The sequence below is a fragment of the Phaseolus vulgaris genome, chromosome 5, assembly GCF_000499845.2.
Source record: "Phaseolus vulgaris cultivar G19833 chromosome 5, P. vulgaris v2.0, whole genome shotgun sequence".
Classification (NCBI taxonomy): domain Eukaryota; kingdom Viridiplantae; phylum Streptophyta; class Magnoliopsida; order Fabales; family Fabaceae; genus Phaseolus; species Phaseolus vulgaris.
In genome coordinates, this window is record NC_023755.2 from 28,664,996 (window position 1) to 28,687,312 (window position 22,317).

Here is a 22,317-nt window from a genome sequence, read left to right on the forward strand (position 1 = left end):
CAATGTTTTTTTAAATATGTTTTTTTTTAATGTTTTCCGTTTTAGCTTTCCAATTAAATTTTCTGGTTTATGTAAGATTTATTAAAAATTCAAATAATTTTAGTATATTAAAAATAAAAAATTATATTTAATTTTTAATTATATATAATAACAAATATTTTCTAAAAATCCAGTCATTCTTTAATTATATATAATATTTTTTTTATAAAAACTTATTCAGTTAAAAAAGTATTTTATAAAAAAACTATTTTTCTTTCATTATATATATATATATATATAAAAGTTATAAATAATAAATTAAACTTATCTAATTTCCTAATATTTTTATTATTTTTAATTTTAAATATTAAAAAACGTATATTAAAATTATATATTGATTTTTTTATTTATTTTATACATTATAAAATTAGAAAACTATTGAAATCGTTTATCCACATATATGATTTTTTTTTTAAAATCCTAACGTGGTTAGCGATTTTAGTATTCAGTAAACATAATTCACGTTGACGATTTATCCATTTCTGGACATTATTTTTATCCATTTTGAGAAATTAAAAAAAAAATTACACTACTTTAAGAAAAAAAAAACCAAGAAACACACAGGAAGAAACAAACTATAAGATAAACAAAATAACTAATTGTTGAAAGCCTTGGCCCATTAAAATATTAGACATGATGTTTATCATGTAATATTTTGGTGTGACATTTTTTTAATAATAATAAAATTAAGGTCTTGAAAATATTAGTTGATAACGTACTTTAAAAAATAAATTGATACATATACTAATAAGTTTTTAAAAGATATTCTAAAATTTCAAAAATAAAGTAAAACCATATTCTATATTCTCTGCATTAAATAAAGTTAATATTTATTACATATTATATATTCTGGTTTTAGTAACTTTAATATGAACTTGTAATAATAAAACAGCAGTCTAAAAAATAAAAATTGCAAAGACAGAAACGACGTCGTTAAGCGGAGAAGAGAAAGAAAGGAACAACGTCGGTTCCAAGAGCCTCAAAACACAGTTGAGAAATCAATTTCGCGAGAATCAGAGAGGAGGAAAACAAAGAGAACTCAATTCGCAGCTATGGAGGAGCTACTTGTAGCAGCACTCTCGATGCTTCTCGTCGTAGCGTTGATTCCACTCTACCTATGGAAGCGACGTCAGGATTCTCAGCCTCCACCTCACCGCGACGAACCTCCTCAGGTTTGCACCTTCTTCCAACTCCATCACTCTTCCCTCATTTCGTCACTAAAACCTAATCGTTTCATTTTTAAAGTCAGAATCGATTTTTTTGATCATTGATAACCAATCGACAGGCTCCGCGGAGAGAAACCGTGGTGCGCGCCACCGCCACTCGTCGTATGCGTCGCCGACCTGCCGCGTCTGGAGCTAGCACGTCGAGAGATCCACCTGCGGCGTTAGAAGGTTTCTCGTTTTACTCTTTTATTTATTTATTTATAATTTGTTTTGTGTCTATGTGAAATGCAATAATGCCTTGGTGAATGAAAATGTGAGTCAGAGATCTTACTTCTTCATAAATCCGAGAGGAGTTATTTTACGCTAAGAATGTTTGGATAAACTTTGAAAAAAAAAAGAACAAAAGTAAAATTATCTTTTAGGAAATTAATATAAAAGAATTTCCATTAGCTTATGTAAAACCAATTTTAAGTTAGGGAGGAGTTCGTTCCATATTTTCTTCGTATTTTCTCATCTTACCATAAGTGCTCGTAAAGAATCTTGTTCAAAATGAACTCAAGGACGGTTGATAGATGTAAAATCGTGGAAATTTGGTGAATTTGTGGGTTTATGTTTTGCTATCTTGTTGGATACGTTAATGTTATGTATTTTTAGTGTTTAGGTTAGAATGAGATATAGAGATATTTGTGCTTGTGGAGTCAACTGTTTGACTTATGATTTGCTTAGATAAATTTCTCAATAATAATTTATGGGGAAGTAAAGGTAAATTAAAGTAAACTTTTCTCATAAATTAGAATTAGATTATTGACAGTTTTCTTTTTAGCTTCTCCAAAAGCTGATCTTTACTTACGTATAAGCTAAACTAATTTTAACTTACCAGAGAAACTCATTCGTTTTACCTCTTTATTTTCTTCTCTTATAAGTGCATATTGAGAAGTTTATATGGAAGTACAGTTGGACTGGCTGGTGAATGAAAGCATGCATAGAAATTGCTTCTTGAAACTGGGTTGCCATTTTGAAGTGATTAACTGTTTACATGTAAACAGAATCTGCTGGTGAGAGTGAGGATGAAATTGCTGGTGAAGGGTATTATGAGGCTAAAGCATCAAAGAAAAAGGAAATCAAAAGGCAAGAGAGGGAAGCACGGCGTCAGGTATTTTTCTTTTTGTTTTGTTTTGTTTTACAAACTAGTACAATTAACTTTAGGGTAATTATATGTGGACACCTAATATCACAAACACTCCATTAACACCTATTATCTCTCTCCCAATCACATCGCCTATCATACCTACACTTCTCTCTCTATCTCTCTCCAGGTGTCAACTAGCGTGGTGATGTCCGCCTATCACTTTCCTTCTTTTCACCTGAGTATATTTTTGGCTGGATTCTTGCTTTTTGCACCATAGCTTGTGGCCTTCAATACTAATTTACAAATGAACTATAATGTTTGAATTTGATTTACCGAAAGGGATGGTTTTCTTGAAATGAAAGTTGTTATCTGTATTTTAAGGTTTAGTAATGGACACCTGACTCAATCTATATTATTATTATTATTAAAACTGTTCATTTTCTCTACACGTTTCACTCTCTTCTGAGAATGCTTCCTGCCTAAATGGGATTACTGTAATTTTGTTGAAAAGCATGGTTATTTTTTTTGACCTCTGTTATTGTTTTTCCGATGCAGTGTGCATGGCTACTGTCCCTAATTTGTATTTAATTCTCAAAATAATACTTAAAATGTTGAGTGTTGGATTCAAGGCAACTGCCCTTCCTTGCCTGTCCAGGGCATTGTTATGTATTTTTTGAATTTCTATGCTTAATGTTTCTCTTATTTGAAGGATTTCTCTATGTTGGTTAAAATTTAAATAGTTGTATTTTGGTCTTTCTTCTTGGAAGGCTGATGAAGCTGCACGAGAGTCAAAGCAGACAAAACAAGATCGTTATTCAGAAATTCGAAGGTTGAAGGATGAGGAGCGTGAGGCACAGGAGCGTATGTTGGTGAGTTCATTACCTTGTTCTGATTTGGTTTTAGTATCAATTTTGTTATGGTTTATTAACTTGCAAAGCACATGTCATGGTTCATATAGGAAGAGGAAGCCAAAGCTCAGAAGGCTAAGGAGGAGGAGGCTGCTGCATTGGAGTTTGAGAAGTGGAAAGGTGAATTTTCAGTTGATGATGAAGGTACCCTTGAAGAAGTGCAGGATAGTGCTGAAGACTTGCTAGCCAATTTTGTTGAATATATAAAGGTTATTCTCCAATATTTTCCTTCATTTCCCCTTAATAAATTTTTCAAAATTTATTCATGCAAAAATTAAAAATTAATAGCAATTAACTAGGACTATCATTGTCATCTTTGAAGAGGTTTTATAGCCATACTAATTTAGATAATTGTGTAATCATTCAGAAGCACAAATGTGTTCCCTTAGAAGATCTTGCTGCAGAATTTAAATTGCGAACACAGGTATTCTTTAATATGTTATTCCTTTATTTGGATCAGCTCCTCTACACAGGATGATCCCATGCCCCTATTTCTACTATTACATGTGAGTATGTGACTAAGATAAATAAGATATGATGCTACTCCAATCTGATATCATATGATAGAAAAATAAGAGTTCTGGAGTGGAGAGATGGAGGAAGGGAAAATGGAGATGTAAGGTAGAGTGAAGTGAACAGTTCATTTCTACTAATTACGAAATGATGTTTGTTTTACGTCATCTTTTTTTTTTTCATTCCCGTGAATGTGAAGATGCGAATTAAGGTTCATACCTTCGTTAGGCAGCAATGAAAACATATTCCCTGGTATCTTTATTTCCATGACAATGTCTCCTGAAAATAGAAGTTATTGTTTGCTGTAACTACCTATTTCCATTACATTCTTTTCTCTCTTTATTTTTAATTTTATTTTATTTAATTATTAAATACCAACCAAACATGTTAGGTGAAATATCATTGCTGGGCATAATATTTCAAAGAATATGATATCTAGGAATACAAAATTATAACGTGAAACAAATGCCCCCTTAGAATGGCTCAATACATGAGTGATCATATAATTCTATTCATCTAGGATGTTGTTGTGCAATCCTATTTGTTTTCTTGTGCCTTAGTGCTCAGTTACAGTTTACAATTAGCATCACTGGGCAGTGAGGGAAGACTGTAGGATCGTAGTTTTCATCCTTCTCTGTTCTTTATTACAGGCAGGGTTGTATATGGACCCATTCTCATGACCTTTTGGGCCCTAAATATATCCTTCTTCATGTGACAGCCATGAATCGTTCTATCTAGACTGATAATACAACCACAGCTGCTGATTTGAGAAATTGAAACTCCTAAATCCCCTTTGTCTCAATCAATAAGAATTACCTGACCTCCCTCTCTTCTCTCTGACCTGACCCCTCTTACTCAGACTTCCTTAATGACGGCTCTACATCTTTTGTTTCTTTGCCCTTGATCATTGGAACTCCACTCAACATTTGAAGCCCCCTTCTGTTTCTAAAGCCACAGATTGAGTTTCTTTAGGGCCTTTTGTTTCAGATTAAGCCTCTACTATATGTTTGGACTGGCTTTTGTCCAGTTCCCTTTTTCATCTGTTATTTCACTTTTAATAATCATTGTCAAATGTACAAGAGATTATAGTTTTAATAATACAATAACTATGGAAATAAATATTAAAGTTCTCCTTGAATGTCATTGGTATTATTAGGTATGTATTGCTTTATTTTATTATTACTGATTACAAACAATTTATTTTATTATCATATTTTTGTGTTAAATTATACTTTATATTTTATGGCAGGATCTTATGATCCGTGCTACAGTCCCATGGTTTATGATCTTTCACCCTTTCTCTTGATCTTAGCTAGTGTCTTGGTATTTTAAAAATTGTAGACTTGCGAATTGCACATAATAACTAGGTAGTTTTAGTTATATGTTTTCTAGAATTGATAAAAAAAGGATACTACAAAGAGCAGAGAGCAGAGGAAGATCACAGAACAAAGTCCCTCATCAAGAGCAACCTCTCTCAATATGCAATACTGAGGCCTAAACTAAACCCCTACGTAGTTTGTTCTCTCTCAAACACATTCAACCTCTTGAAATGCAGAAACTTCCATGCAATATCTTAGAAAGTGAGTTTTAAGCATAAATTTAACCTCACAAAACTAACTTGTAAGGTGAGGTTTGCATCCACTTATATATTATAATCTAGTACTTTACAATACGAAATCTCCAACATACACCCTCGTGTTGCATGTGATTAGATATTTGTAAGTGCCTCATGTTGCATGTGATTAGATATTTGTAAGTGATCTGATGATGGTATGTGACACAACAAATACTAGAATAGACCCTTATACTATCTTAGAAAGTGGTCTTTTTTTAACTCTCACTCAACCTCACAATATTGAATTGTAAGGTGCGGTTTGGACTGACTTATATGCTATAATTTAGTCATATTTCTTGTTAATGTGAAATATCCAACACAATATATAGAACACCACCTGATAACTGGCGCAAATCTAGCATTGTCTAAATGACTGTCTTGAGACCCAAAAAACTGATAATTCTGATACATTACTTCCTAAATTACTGTCTAAAGGTAACATTATATAAACTGTCCTATCAAGAACCTTGTTATTTACGCTAATACTGGAACACAATAATTAAAATGGGTGCACTACAAGTAACAATCAATCAAAATGCGCTACTCTCCTTTAAGTACTAATTTGTTTCATCATCAAGTATTTTGCAATACAAACATCTCCCTTTTGGATGAAGATCCGTAAAATAATTCCTGTTCCCATTTCCGGGAGAAGAGATACAGGTCTTTCAAGTTGAATTATAGTTCCATTTGGGTAATTTACTCTATAATTTTATGGGTATTAGACCAAGTGGTGATAGTTTCTAAGTAGCGAAGCTCTATATTGTACTTTGTTTTGTGACACTATCATTATATTTAAGGATGAATATTGTTATAGTTTGTACTGTCTGAGCGATACATTTTTCATTCACCAGCTTCCTTTATTTTGTACTCATGCAGGAATGTATCAATCGTATCACATCGCTGGAAAGTATGGGTATGCCCTTTTCTTAGCATTGTTACTCAATCTAATTACTCTGTTGTGGTTGTTGAACGAACAGTAAGTTTTTTTTCTTTGTGCAATCAAGGTACGTGCATTTTGTTGTGTTCTGGTATGTTGTGTCAAAGTTAGTGTTTGAGTTATCTGATAATTTTTCATAATTAATATATCTAGTTTTTTTTATTGTTCGTTCGGACTCTTAAGATCTAATAAATAAACTTTCTGCATCCAGAAAGAATTTATATTACCTTTGTACATTAGAGGAAGGTACTCTTATTGAATAAAATTTATTGAAAATTACAAAATCAAGAGGAAGGTTTGTTAAATAAGAAGAGAGATTCACATTAATTTGTGTTTTCCAACGAATTTCAACCAATAATTTAGAGTATTGGAAAACCGTGTTAGAGGATGTGTTAGTATATCTTTTGAACTTTGTCTTTACATGATTCCCTTTATAGGAATTTCTACTGTAAGATTAAGTTTGTTTCATGTTTCCTAATAAAAGATAATTTTAAGTAGCTACTACTATTAAGTATGCTGCTCTTGTATCCTTTTTTTTAGTAGTTGCTACTTGATAAAATTAAAATTTTTACACGTTCAAATGTTACTGCCTGTTTTTAAGTTATACGATCATTGTCTTTCAGCTGCCAAGGTGGATGCCTATAATGAGTTATTTTTGTGCATCAGGTCGGCTTTCGGGTGTTATGGATGACAGAGGGAAATTTATATACATCTCCCAAGAAGAGATGAATGCTGTTGCTGATTATATTAAGCGGCAAGGGAGAGTTAGCATTTCCCACTTGGCAAGTAAATCAAACCAGTTCATTGATTTAGAGCCTAAAGCTCAGTACACCGACGACATTAATATTGGGGAGGAGATAACTGTCAACTGAGTTTTTTTTTTCTTTTACTTAAGGGGTGGGGGGAAACTAGTGATGTACATAAACAAAAAAAGCAGCAATGATCTGGTTAGCCTAGGGTTTGGTACATGACTTGGAACAGCTTTAGTATAACAGCAATTTCAGATTTTTTTTCGTGCCGAAAGTAAACCATATAGAAGGATCGTATTTCAAGAGGCAGATCTACATGTCTGAAGATGAAAGTCTCCCCAACACACTAATTTTGGAAATTGTATTACATTTTGTTTGCCTTTTGTAACAATTTTAGCATTCCTTGCAGATCCACGCCAGTTGTCTGATGGCGAAATTTGAAACTTATGATATTTTGAAGAAAGAAATTCAAACCAGAGATAAATTCAAACCGTTGTTCTTTTAACGTGAATGATTGTTGAGCCTCACCTATTTTAGATGACAGTAGATAAATAAGGTGAGGGCAAGATGCCATAACTTTTTCGACTTTTACTTCTAGAATATTGGTTTCAGAATTCAGATTTTCCACGAGAAAGTTGAGTGGAGTCACTCACATTTTAAAGGGCTCCGATATATAGATACTCGCCATGTGGCCAACCAGGATACAACTGATGACATGATATGTAAAATGATTCTTTTATTGTACTGTGGGCTCATATATGTTGTTGTGGACAAATTCGAAATGTAGGATTTAAATTATTCGAAATGTAGGATTTAAATTAGTGGTGATATTTGGAGTTCTTCCGCATTTGAAATTTGTTCTTAGGTTTTGGAAGATTGCGAGTTGAATTCAAATTTCTATGCGATTTGGAGTATACTTTGTAGTGTGATTTGGGGTGTCAACGGAGAATGGTTTTCGTTTGGTTAGTTTGATTGTATTTTGGTTTTGATGTTGGGGTTTTATAGGATTGATGTGTGAAAATACGATTTTGTTCTTTCCTTTTGTGATTAAGTGTCATTGATTTCCAATTTTGTGGTGTGTATTTTTTATTTCTGTTTTGGGTTTTGATTTTACTGGTTAATTAGGGTTCCATTTTGAATTTTGATTTTAGGAGTGGGTTCAAATTTGATTTTTTTTTATTTCAGGGATTATTTACGGTTTTGTCTTGAGTTTTGATTTTAGGGATTATTTAGGGTTTTGTTGTGAGATTTTATTTTAGGAGTTAGGTAAGACTTTGATTTTATGGTTATTTAGGGTTTCGTTTTGGGTTTTGATTTTAGAGATTATGATTTTTCCACTTTTTTAAGTCTTTATTTTAAGATTATGAATTTTGCAACACAAACAAAAGTTGAAAGTTGTGTTTAAGGATCAAATTCAAATATGTTTCTTGTTTTAAGTTTGTTCTTCCCTATTCATTTTACATATTTTACATAAAATCATATTCTTATATCTACTCATCATATTTATGTATTCATTCATCATGTAATTTTCATTCCTATAAAAGTTTAGACTAGTGAAATATTATCATTTTTTCTCATTATATTCTTAACCATTTGTCATGGAATGAGAAAAGAACTTAATTAATGAGAGACAAATAATGTGTTCAAAAGAAGACAAGGATTATTTAAATATTAATTCAGCATTTTATTTGGATTATGCGTGTTTGTATTTCTCTTCTATGTTGTTGCACACAATGGAATGTATTCGGTTTTAGTACTCCGAGAAAGAGATAAAGAATCCATATGCCGTGCAACTGAGGTAAAATTACTTTGGTTGCATGTTGTGTTCCAGTAGCTCTTAAATGGAAATTTGTAAAATCATTTTTGCGAATTCTTATACTCTATACCTATATTATACCTATATTATAGGATTCCAATTATGTTATTATTATTTTTAGGGTAGCAAAATTGAAATAAATCAAAGTTTCATATTCCTTGATGGTATATTTAAATTAAATTTCACTAGGTTTGAGATAAATGCAACTACTTCATTTCCGATTTAGTTAGATGTTTGCACATTCATGCTATTTTATAATTAAGTTCTTAAGTAAGGAATTGTAAACTTTCTGCGTCTATCTAATAACCAAAACGGAAAATTAATTCTTACGTCTAAACAGTTTATGTCAAATAATTTATTAGTTTCATATAAATTTGTAGACTAGTTGGTAAAATTTTTTACAACTTAATTGTCAACATATAATAAAGCTGCATTGGACTTGGTAATTCTGCAGACTGCAATTGATAGATAGGCACCTACCTGAGATCGGAAAAGAGACTAATATTTTATATGTAGATGATATAAAGTGTGCAGTACGATAATTTCAAACTAAAATAGATAAAACCACTTAATCACAAGGCTTATCAACCAAAAAGTGTTAGGACATTGTCTCAACCCAAAGATGTAAGAATGAAGCCAGTATTCTAAAATCAATTATGAGAAGAGGAAGTTTGTGGTCATTAAGAAAAATTACATACAGGGACTAGTCATCTAACACAGAATTTTTGTTAGGACCATAACTTGATTACAAAACTGTGATGAATGAGTTTAAGGCCAGTTTACTTCAAGTTGGTCCACTTAATTTTTTTTTGAGTAAATGTTGTTAGTCATTCATAACTTTAGTATCTTGAGTAATCTATCATACACAAAAATAATACATACTTTGGAGTAATATTATGTAATCAACTCTGGAAATTATGTGTTTTTGCTAAACCATGTTGTTGGGTAGAAAAAGCATCTATTGCCACTTAAAGAAAGAATAAAAACTACCCCCAAAGTACCTTGATTATCAATACATGACATTAACATTCCTATTGTAATTCACGTGTACTAAGTCTTATAAGTATGATTTTATTTTGAGTAATGATATATTCTCAACTATGACGTGATTGCGTCAGGATATCGTTGATGATGTAATGTGGGAAATAATTTTTTATTATATTGTAGGACCCATATGTTTCAATGAAGAAATACAAAAATTAGGATACAATTTGATAAGATACAATTTGATGGAGATATTGGGGTTATTATTCATTTATGAAATTTCTTCACAGCTTTCCAAAGAGTGTGAGCTGGAGAGGGGATTCAAATTACAGTGTGATTTTGGGCGTGTGATTTTGGGCGTCAGATACTATTGAGGTTGATTTTTGTTTCATTTGTTTGATTGTATTTTGGTTTCGATGTATGAGATTTTGGTCTATCCTTTGTGATTGGGTGCCATTAATTTTCGATTTCGTGGTGTGATTTTTGGTTTTTGATTTCAATTATGGGTTTTGATTTTAGGGGTTATTTAGGGTTCTAATTTGAGTTTTGATTTAGGGGTTATTTAGAGTTTCGTTTTGGGTATAGATTTTAGGGGTTATTGGGGATTTTGTTTTGTGTTTCGATTTTAGGAGTTATTGAGGGTTCTGATTTGGGTTTCGATTTTCGGGTTATTTAGGCTTTTCAATATGATATCAAAATCTTTCCAATATGATGAGTACAAATAAAAAAATTATAAATTATATTTTAAAATGTGCTAAAGATATATTTTTTCAAATATGACCACCACATCACCCGTGACCAACTGGGAATGTAAAAATAACCCACCATCCACCCACGTCTAATATGTCCATCAATCCATCTTGATTCTCGCAAATACCATGTTCAAAAATTACAAAACTTTTGCATTGGACATAAACTTATGTTGTGATCACCACTTAAATAGGCAGGGATCACCACTTACCATAACCACCGTGATTGTAAAAGAAGTGAAGCCTTGACCAAACTAAGTTAAATCCCAAAACATTATGTGTTGTGTGCAGAAAATATTACACAAATCATCACTTATTCATGCCCTCATCCCCACTTATTATGGGACAAAATCCAATGGCAACCACATCACCTGTGACCAACTAGAAATGCAAAAATAACCTTAGGACCATCCACCCACTAACAATAAGTCCATCAATCCATCCTCATTTTCACAAATACCTCGTTAAAAAGTTGTATAATTCGTCCATTGGGCACAAACTTATATTGTCATAACCACTTATATAGATAGGGATAATTAGTTACCATGACCACCGTGACTGGAAAAAAACTAAAGCCTGGACCAAACTAAGTTAAATCCAAACACATTGGAAAGTATTACACAGATCACCACTTATTCATGCCCTCATCCCCACTTATTATGGGACAAAACCCAATGACCACCACATCACCATGACCAACTGGGAAGGAAAAAATAACCTTAGGACCATCCACCCACAACCAATAAGTTCATCAATCCATCCTCATTCTCACAAATACTCAGTTAAAAAGTTGCATAATTTGTCCATTGGGCACAAACTTATACTGTAATCACCACTTATTTAGACAGGGATCACCACTTACCATGACCACCATGACAGTAAAAATACTAAAGCCTGGACCAAACTAAGTTAAATCCCAAAACATTATATGTTGTGTGTAGAAAGTATTACACAAATCACCACATATTCATGCCCTCAACCCCACTTCTTATGGAACAAAATCCAATGATCACCACATCACCCATGAGCAATTGGAATGCAAAAATAACCTTAGGACCATCCACCCACTAACAATAAGTCCATCATCCTCATTCTCACAAATACTCAGTTAAAAAATTGCATAATTCGTCAGTTGGGCACAAACTTATACTGTGTTCACCACCTATTTAGGCAGAGATCACCACTTACCATGACCATTGTGATAGTAAAAAACCCGAAGCCTGGACCAAGATAAGTTAAATCCCAAAACATTAGTGTTGTGTGCAAAAAGTATTATGCAGATCACCATTGATTCATGTTCTCGTCCCTACTTATGTTGTATACACCACTTATTTAGACATAGATCAACACTTATTATGGTTATTTATTATGTGAGTTAAAGTTTGAGTTTTTGCTTTTGCCATTGTACTAAGTCTAACAAAAAATTCTTTTAACTACTACATAGGCCAATTAGTTATGTACATATTAATGAAATAACCTATTATTATATAACTTAATACATAAAACACAACATAAATGTAATGAAACATACAATTCCTTTTGTCATATCGAATATAACAACATAAACATATGACATTAAATAAATTTATGATTTTACATTAACAACAAAATAAATATTAATAGACAATTAATCTTTAATGACTAATACAATAATGTCGCTAAATTATGTGTTCTATGTTCAAATCATAAATATGGGTTAAAACAAAAAATATTTAATCACTAATAGTACAATGTCTAAAAAATAAACTAAAATTAACAATAAGGCAATCAATCATATATAACTACGAACGCTCCCTTCTTTTCATGGAATACGTGATCCAAGGTGTTTTCAAAATATGAGCCTTTACTCGAATTCTGGGTTCACGTTTCATGCGTGATATCATGTTTCTTTTTTTATTTGACACCTTTTCTTCATCTTTTTTTTTTCATTTTCCCCATCTTGTTGGTGTTCTTCGTGTTGTCTTGCGTCAATGTCATTAAACTCATTCATTTTCCTATGCATAATCCACTGACAACGGTTTAAGTACAGGTGAAGGATAATCTTCTGGAATAGACTTGTGCATTTCACTTATGAATAACTTTAACTCCTTCACAACCTTCTCAAGATTGATACTTAAATAATCCTGCTCCTTAGCTCGAAAAACCATTTCTATAATTTCTTGAAGCATCTGACGAACATCATATTTTGTTGGTATGTGAATGTTAAATGCACGTCTAACTTCTTCAAAGTCTTATTTGACAATTACACTCTCAAACTCTTCCTTAGACATAAACAAATGAACAATAACCTAATTACGCAAATAAAAATGACAAAAGTAAATCAATGCAGTACTACATCAACAACAACAATATTAACCTACATATTTCAATTGAAATGAATGCCTTACCAAATTGTTTTCCAATGTAGATGCAATTTCATGGTCCCCGAGTCTAAAGTCCATCCAATTCAAAATTCTAGGAAATTTAATTGTTGTGGATGCACTTTTGTCTCGTATGAGAAAAAAATGCTCTAATGCCCATATCTATATACCATGAATTTTATAAATTTCAATCATGTTCAAATCATAAATATGGGTTAAAACAAAAAATATTTAATGACTAATAGTACAATGTCTCAAAAATAAACTAAAATTAACAATAAGGCAATCAATCATATGTAACTATGAACGCTTTTTTTTTTCATGGAATACGTGATCCAAGGTGTTTTCAAAATAAAAGCCTTTACCCAAATTATGGGTTCCGTTTCATGCGTGATATCATGTTTCTTTCATAATTTGATACCTTTTCTTCATCTTCTTTTTCATTTCCCCCTTCTTGTTGGTGTTCTTCGTGTTGTCTTGCGTCAATGTCATTAAGCTCATCCATTTGTCTATATGTATAATCCACTGAGAACGGTTTAAGTACAGGTGAAGGACAATCTTCTAGAACAGACTTGTGCATTTCACTTATGAATAACTTAAACTCCTTCACAACCTTCTCAAGACGGATCCCCGAGTCTACAGTCCATCCAATTCAAAATTCTAGGAAATTTAATTGTTGTGGATGCACTTTTGTCTTGTATGACAAAAAAATGTTGCAATGCCCATATCTATATACCATGAATATTATAAATTTCAATCATGGTCAATAAAATATGAAATATATTACGCATATCAACTAAATTATATAACCATAAACATTTCAAAGTATTTGTAATAAGTACACACATCCAACAATGTGGATATTTGATGGATTTGATTCGTTCCTAATAGACATCAAAGTTGAACACAAACTATGTACCAAGTACTCATAAACTACAATACCCCAATTAAACCTGTTTAGTTGCCCTAAATCGTCCAAAGCGCTAAACAACCCAGAATGAACAATACCCATTTTATTTGGTAGTAAATAATCTGAAAGCTCTAACAATATGTACAATCTAGAGAAGTCCTCAACATAACCATCATTGTCAAACTTCATAATTTCATAAAAAATCATCTTCACATTTACGTTATTAGTTTCAAATAAAGTCATAATATGAGTGTCGTCTGCTGTTTTGTGCAACTCTATTTTATCTCCAACAACTTTCAACCCCAAACCTAAACAAACATCTAACAAGGACAATTGGACAACTTTAGACCTTATGAAGAAACTTTGTCTCCTCTCCACTCACCTAGAACACAACTTCCTAAGTAGCGTTCGACTCAGTTTTACCTTGTCACCCAACAATATTAGCCATGGAAATGGGGTTGATTGAATTAAACTCTTATGTTCACGAGTTAAGCTCTTATTCACTACACCCAGAAAACTTGTCCTATAATAATGTCAAAACACCTACATATAAAATGGAAATAGAAAGTCATGAAAAATAAAAATCTTGATGTGTAGTGAACAAATTATGTTTTTGTTCAATCAGACCATATGCTTCATGACCAAATCATCAACTTCACTTGCATTTCCCTCCATTATATCCTGAAAAAAAAAAAACACGAATTTCAAAATTTATACTTGTAAACCAATATAACCAACTAAGATACTGACCACAACCTAACTAAGACCAAATAACAATGGTAGTGCAGTAAGGATGGTGTGATTCCAAGACTTACCACTAAGACACATGCAGGTACACCCAAAAGCACAATAAAGACATGATATGCCTATAATTTGTACGTGAATTTATAAATTATAATGAATATAAAAAATACAGGGATTTATGCGCTTTTCAAGTCTTCATGATCTTTGAAGTGGAGAGTAGATCACGTCTTAATGGTGGTGATGCCTATAATAGGATGAATCTATTTGGTGAAAAGGAGTACTATGATGTTATGCTAGCAAGACATGCTGAAAGGGGATTAGACATTCATAATCACATGCAAGATGGTTCGAATGACATACTAAATTATGAAAGGTAGAGGTCAAGGATAAACAATCCTATATGTTTGACATCAATATGACATCACTTTACATATATGCTCTTTTTTTTTATATAAGTTTAGTTCAATTTTCATCCCTCTTTCTATTCACAACTCAAATTCAAAACTTTGTTTAACGAATCGAAATCCAATACTTTTCTACCTAATACATGTTTAGTAAAATATTTTTTTCAAGATTATAATTTATGTTATAATGAATAACAACTTCTATTCATTATAAAATTTTACGAATTTCATGATAAAAACACAATTTTCAAATTAAAATGCAAACATCCATCACAATAATTAATATAACAACAGTAGCTTTCCACAAATATCTAAAAATGTTATAAGTGGTCCTAATTCAATAAAAGAACATGAACTAAAACATGTTAAAATGCAAATTAATTTAATTGTTCAACAATCAGTTCCATCAAATTTGTAGCATGTTATATGAACATCTAAAGTATTTATTATCTATCCTTCCCTTTAACATATAATTTCCATGATGTACATTCCATGGTAATTCCCAACCGTAAAACACAATTAATAATATAACACATGTAATGAATTCCAAAAGAAAATACACAAACATTGAATCAAATATAAAAGAAAGTGAAAAAGGAGTCAAAGAACATAATAAAAGAAAGTTTCCTTAAGAATTTAAAATAACATAGAAGAACAAAGCACCAAGATAATTATCAGAGCAAATTCAGAAAGCATAGCAGAAAGAGAATATGTTGAGCAGTTTGGTTAAGCTTACATTGAGAGTGGGAAGTTGTAGCCAAATAAGAAATGCAAACTTTATATGATAATAAAGAGGAATCCTAGATAAATATGGAAAACAAACCTTTTTAGATCATAATACCTTAAGTAAAACGTGAAAGCAAATAAACAAATCATAACTGAAATATTTATTGTTATTGGTTCAGTCCTTTAGAACATCATAAATAGCAAGCATCTAGGATCACAAGATAAATGAATAGAGCATAGACATAACATTGTTATCAATGACAATCAGAGGCAACGAGATAAGTTTCCATGAAAAAAAAAATTAAAAACCATAACAATAAATTAAAAACAATAAAACCCATGGAGAACTTGTTAATACCAGGAAAGTAATTTTTCAGTAAACATTTTTGCGGCACTAAAAGATCCATAAGCTGAAAAACACAAGAGAGATATGTGCCAATACATGCAGGCAAGTCCATCAAACTAAATATCTATAATAGCACATTAGAATTAACAAACCTAGATTATAAAAGACCAAAAATAGTTGCCTGGAGTTACTCTTATCCCACTAACTCTTTAAACATGTTCATCCAAATTCATCAGCAATCACCCAAAAATATCAACGATATCACTACAAGAAAAAATGGTTTTAAAGGGGCTTATTTTTACATTATCCAGGGTTAAAACCTCTATTAAGTCATTTACCCAGGGTTACAGTTTTCTCCCTAAACCATCCCTGGGGAATGTGTTCCTTAGGATTTTCCTAAACCTTAGGAAAATTTCAGAGCCTCTGTTAAATACCATGGGTTTAAGAACCTTCGTAAAATATCATGGGTTTAAAAACCTCCGTAAAATACCATGGGTTAAGAACCTCCGTAAAATACCATGGGTTAAGAACCTCCATTAAATACCATGAGTTTCAAAATGTCCGTAAAATGACTTGTCGTCTAAAATAACCTTCAACCCCGTTTTCCACCATCTCTAAGGATCCTCCTAACTTCTCTCTTCCACCATAAACACACTACTCTCCGGCATAGGCTCAATGGCCACCGACGACAGTCCTAACAAGGAATCACAATTAAGCCACACTTATATCTATTATATCTAAGGAGAAAAAATAGCAAATAAGGCACTCTTTTCTTCTTATTCCAATATTGCTTCTTCCATCACCTTACTGCCCCCAACTTGGGAACTAGTGTTTATCACTGCTTTATATGTCCTAAATAATTGCATTATCTGTCAGATGTGGGCTTCAAAGCCATGAGTGTTCTTGGTTACGAGGGTTTCAAAGATTGTAAGAACATATTGTAAGGAGAAATTAACTTTATCACTTCTCACTTTCACAGTGAATAAGGATGCATTTTAAAATAAAGGCCTTAATTTAAAACATTTCAAAATTATGAGAATTAAATATCAATAATTATAACTAAAACTAAAATTGCACATAAAATATACGTACATCAAAGCTAAAACAAAAGAAGTCAGATTTTTTTGAACTATGACCTCGTAACAAAAAAACTAGGAATTATATAAACCAACTACCATCAATCATAATAAATATGCAAATAATGCTGAAATACTTATTATCCAAGGTTATTTTGCTGAGTTTTTAAAATACATTTTTGAAACTTTAGAAAACTTATTTGTAATGTAAAGTTACACTTTTAAAATTTTAGAGAATTTAGTTATAAAATATATTAAAACAATATAGTTTTTAATTATTTATTTATAAATAGATTTAATTATATTTTTTTATTGAAGTTTGAAAAATCTATAGTGTTTTATTGATAAATCTTTTGAAATTTAGCGAAGGTTAAAAAAACCTCCATTATTTCTCTGAGGTTTTAGAATAAACTTTTGGACTTAACGAAGGTTAAAAAAACCTCAGTTATTGTGATGATGTTTTAGAAACCTTTGGAATTTAATGAAGATTAAACAAATCTCCATGATTTTGTTAAGGTTTTAGAATAAACCTTTGAAATTTAACGAGGTTAAAAAAACCTCCATTAATTAAATCAATTCCTAGGGTTATATTAATCTCCACTAAATAACCTCCGTTAAAACCTTTTTTTTTTTAGTGTATATAACATCTTACTATGGTAACAAAAATTTTATAAGTTTAACAAGGTAAAATCAAATCAAAATACACCAGAACAATCCTCTTAATTATTGACTTGTAACCTCAATATATGTATTCTACAGGTCATTAAGGCTACAATGTAGCAAGCATCACTAATATTCTAATACCAATCAAATCAATAGAAAAATAATACTAACAAAAAAATCAAGTGATCAATTTAATTATCTTCAACAAGGAAATGTAGGTTGAAGAATAATTAGACTCTGCCCAATACAACAACCATATATGTTGTTGATACAGATCATTGCCCTCAATAGCTTTAAACGTATGGAAGTGGAAGCCTAATAGAACAACGGTAACAAGTGACCCAATATCACTGAAGTTGGTGTTGAGTACAAAAAAATATGTTTTTTTAGTAAAGTTTATAAGAATTAAGAAAATATGATTCAAGGGAAACACAGATACAGATACCATGATGGGCGGAGAAAGAAGTTGGGAGCAACAAGGAATGGTCTCAAACCAACTTGGATCGATCTCAGAAAAAAAAACAGAAAAAGTTTGAAGTTGTTTGATAGTGAAGAAACAGAAAATGGCGGGTAACAAATATCTGGTAAAGGTAAAAATAAAGAGTATTGATATATTGCCAACTATAATCCTAAATAATCTTTAAATCAAAACCCAAATCGGAACCTAAATAACTTCTAAAATTAAAACAAATAACGAAACCTTAAATAACCCCTAAAATCAATATCCAAAACGAAAATCTTCCCACTGTGTTTCAAATGAAACCTACAAAACCTTCACGTGTGTTTCTGTTTCAAATAAAAAATCACTATTATCTGATTTTTCTTATAAATGGCAAAATTATCCTTGACCATGTCATAAAACTCTCCCATGTAATTGGTAGTATACCGATGAAAATCTATTTTTAATTGTCAACTAATCATTTTCCCATTTAAAATAGAGTACCGATATTTAAACAAGCACAACGTGGCTGCACCAGAATACAACGCTGACATGACGTGAAAAATATATTTTTTTATTGTATTATGGGCCCATATGTTACTGTGGACAAATTCAAAATTTAAGATTCAATATGATGGTGACATTGGGGGTTCTTCTACATTTGGAGCACTATTGAAGCGTGAGTTGGAGAGAGAATTCAAATTTCAGTTCACTTTTCATTACGATTTTGGGCGTAAAATATTTCCGAGGTTGGTTTCGTTTGATTTGTTTGATTGTATTTTGGTTTTGATGTTTGAGTTTTTTAGGATTGATGTGTGGAAATGCAATTTTGGTCTCTCGTTTTTATGATTAGGTGTCATTGATTTCTTATTTTGTGGTGTACATCTTTTGTTTTTTTATTTGCATTTTGGGTTTTGATTTTAGGGGTTATTTAGGGTTCAAATTTGGGTTTTGATTTTAGGAGTTATTTAGGGTTTTGTTTTGGGTATTGATTTTAGGGATAATTTAGGGTTTCGTTTTGGGTTTTGATTTTACTGGTTATGTAGGGTTCCGTTTTAAGGTTGGAGTGAGAAAATGAGATTTTGGTCTCTCTATTTCTGAAGATGTTTTGATTTGCTATATGTTGACTGAAATTTGAATTGGTTTAGCATTTTTTTATTTGATTTTTCATTTAGGATTTAGGGATTTTTAGTGTAGCAATTTTTTTTTATTTAAAATGTGTTTGTGGTCTCTACATTTAAGTTTTGTGCGTTTTTTGTTTTTTATTTCCGTATTGCATTCAGGGTTTTTTTTAGCTCCTTGAATTTTGTTTATAATTTTTCTTTCTGTAATCAGATGATGCTTTTAAATGTCTATGTATACTGCCCTGCCTCCTAGAAGGGATAGTATATTGTAGTTGGCTTGATTAGACTCTGGCTTGTCTGCCTGAAATTTCTCATAGAATTTCATGCTTGTGTTTTATGAATAATTGTAAAATCAGAAGAATGGAGGCTCTCTTTGATAATTTTTGGAGACTTAGGTTAATAACTCGTGTAACAGCCTCAATTCAAAATGTCTACAATTGTTCATAAAAAAGATCTAATTTAAAAGTACCTTTACAATTTGCTCGCGTGTTAAAGTAAATAAATTGGCACATAATTTTTATTTTTAAATAATAAATGGATTATTAACAATTGCAAATAAATTTTTTGATCATGGTTCAATTGTTATTTTGTTAACTATCAATATATTAATCTGATTAAATTATGCATACTAAAATTGGGAATTGGGAATGTTACTCTTAATTGTTCATTTCTTTTCCTTTTAAGCATAACTGCTGTTAATATGATAATACCATTAGGATGGTTCAAGATGGATAACTAATATATAAAAATAAATAAATTACTTTTTCATAAATTAAAATTAGTTTTTATTTTTAATTTATATAAAAATCAATTTTAAATTATGAAGAAGTTGATTTTATTTTTATTATTATTTTATTAATTTTATCTCTCTTCTTTGATGAATATAATTATTCCACGATGATGCAAATAAGGAATTTTTTTTTCTTACAAAGGTTTCATTTTCCTTCTTGCTCAGTTTGTTCATGAAACTGTGGCAGTTATCAAATGCTTAATGTCCCTCCACCTTCTTATGTTTCTATGGCTTTACTTTGTTATCTAGATACGGGACTTTTATTTCATTGTTATCTCATTTATTTAGTTTATTTTATAAGCATCAATTGTGTTTGTTACATGCAATTCAGGAAAAAAGAGAAACAATTCTGAGCCTGAAGAAATTGATGGTCTTGAAACGGATCTTGTTGTTGTTTGAATGCTTAATATTTTGTTTTATTTTATAATCTTTAAGAAGTTATTCCCATAATAATTACCACGATGAAAGATAATCACTGTAATTATAATAATTAATAAAATAGAATATTTTTCTAATTACTTTCTTTTTTATATATTATTTCATAATTTTAAAATAAGTTTTAATAACTAGTTTTTATTTTGATAATTGTTATAATAATTACCTTTTAATTATATTTTTTATTATCATAAAAATGATGTAGATGTTTTTGTTTCAACTGTTATATATAGAACTAGTTATATATAGAGAAGATATTATATTCAGGTTGCTTCTCTTACTTTCTGTCTTAAAGTTTTAAAATTATAATATTACATTTTTTATATTTAAAAAAGTAATATTTTGATGTTTGGTATTTTTATAGGGAAATTTATTGGAAAGATTTAATACCAATAACTATGTTTTTATATTATTTTTTATGTTACTAAACTGGTCCTACGATCATCAACTCCTCTAACACCTTAATTGTTTGTTCTATAACATTATTGTGTCTTGAGCATGTTCTTGTTGTGCCCATAATGATCACATTTTTTTGCAAATGAAGTGCAACCTGTCATATTAAACATTGACCAATGTAACCAAACCCTCTGTTTCTTCCTGCACCCGTACTTGCAACACCTCCATAAATTTTACAATTATAAAAATAATCCTATGTGAAAAAAGGTAAAAAAGTTTTAAATATACCTTTCACATTGTAACTTTCACCTTACATAATCGAAAGTTTTTTTAAATTTAGATTAACTTTAAAATTATATAATTTATAATGTATTTTTTCAGAAAACAAATGTATTTTGAATTACATAATCTATAAGCTAATTCAGGATTTTTCTATATTATGTAATCTAAAATTCATTTTTTGAAAAAAAAAACAGTGTAGCGAAACCAGTGAAAAAAAGAGTAAAATACATAAAAAAAAAAACTAACATTTTTTACCATACAACCACAAACACTCGGTAAAATGTTCCAAACTCTTTATACAACTACTACTAAAATATCTTCAAGTAGTGAAAATCACGTTCTTGAGGTACCTTGGGGTGCAATAGTGGATAGGGTGCTTGGGGTACGTGAGAAAAATTAGAAAAAGAAGTTTATTGATTTTTTAACTGAAGAATAAAAATATAATTGCGTAATTACTATGGAGTGTGCAAAAATCTATGGGGGTGCAGGAAGAAGAAGCCCCAAACCCTACCAACAACTCGTTGCTTAAGGCCTATTCCACTCACATACACCAACAAATGTTGATTCTCCCTGCACCTGATCAATTCAAACTGGCACTCGGTCGTAGGCTTGAAAAGACAAAACTACCCTTAATGAATTTTATATTAGATTAAGTGAGGTATGTGCACCCAATGCAATTAGAGACCTGCACCCAACCCTCAGCCGCTCAGAGTCATCTGCACCCAACCCACAGCCGCAGTGAGTCATCTGCATCGTCTTCCTCTTCGTTTTCATAGGGAACCACAACACAACCGTCAACCACCTTCGTTCCGATCGATTTCGGTGGCAGAGCAGCAACTGGGACGGCAAATGAGCCCTTGAACGAAGAGGAACCCCAAAGCGAACGTCGGAGAAGACAAGGTAAGTGACTTCCAGATATTTTTGTTCGGAATTATATTTTGACTTGTGAATAAATTTATGCGTAATCATAGTGTGTGCCTTCTAGATATTTTTGTGCGGAAGTCATATTTGACTTGC

At 31.2% G+C, this 22,317-nt stretch overlaps 1 protein-coding gene across 2 annotated transcripts; it reads left to right on the forward strand.

Moving 5' to 3' along the window:
* The first annotated feature begins 913 nt into the window (after positions 1 to 913).
* On the forward strand, positions 914 to 7,546 carry LOC137835372 (DDRGK domain-containing protein 1). Of its 2 annotated transcripts, XM_068643849.1 has the most exons (9): positions 984 to 1,211; positions 1,325 to 1,433; positions 2,252 to 2,358; positions 2,522 to 2,536; positions 3,102 to 3,203; positions 3,293 to 3,451; positions 3,610 to 3,666; positions 6,247 to 6,283; positions 6,974 to 7,546. In XM_068643849.1, the coding sequence occupies exons 1-9, from the start codon at positions 1,092 to 1,094 to the stop codon at positions 7,177 to 7,179; spliced, it is 912 nt and encodes a 303-aa protein (XP_068499950.1). In that variant the 5' UTR covers positions 984 to 1,091; the 3' UTR covers positions 7,180 to 7,546. The 2 variants fall into 2 exon arrangements, with proteins under 2 accessions (XP_068499951.1, XP_068499950.1); XM_068643850.1 differs by lacking the exon at positions 2,522 to 2,536 and having other exon boundaries at positions 914 to 1,211.
* Positions 7,547 to 22,317: the final 14,771 nt, after the last annotated feature.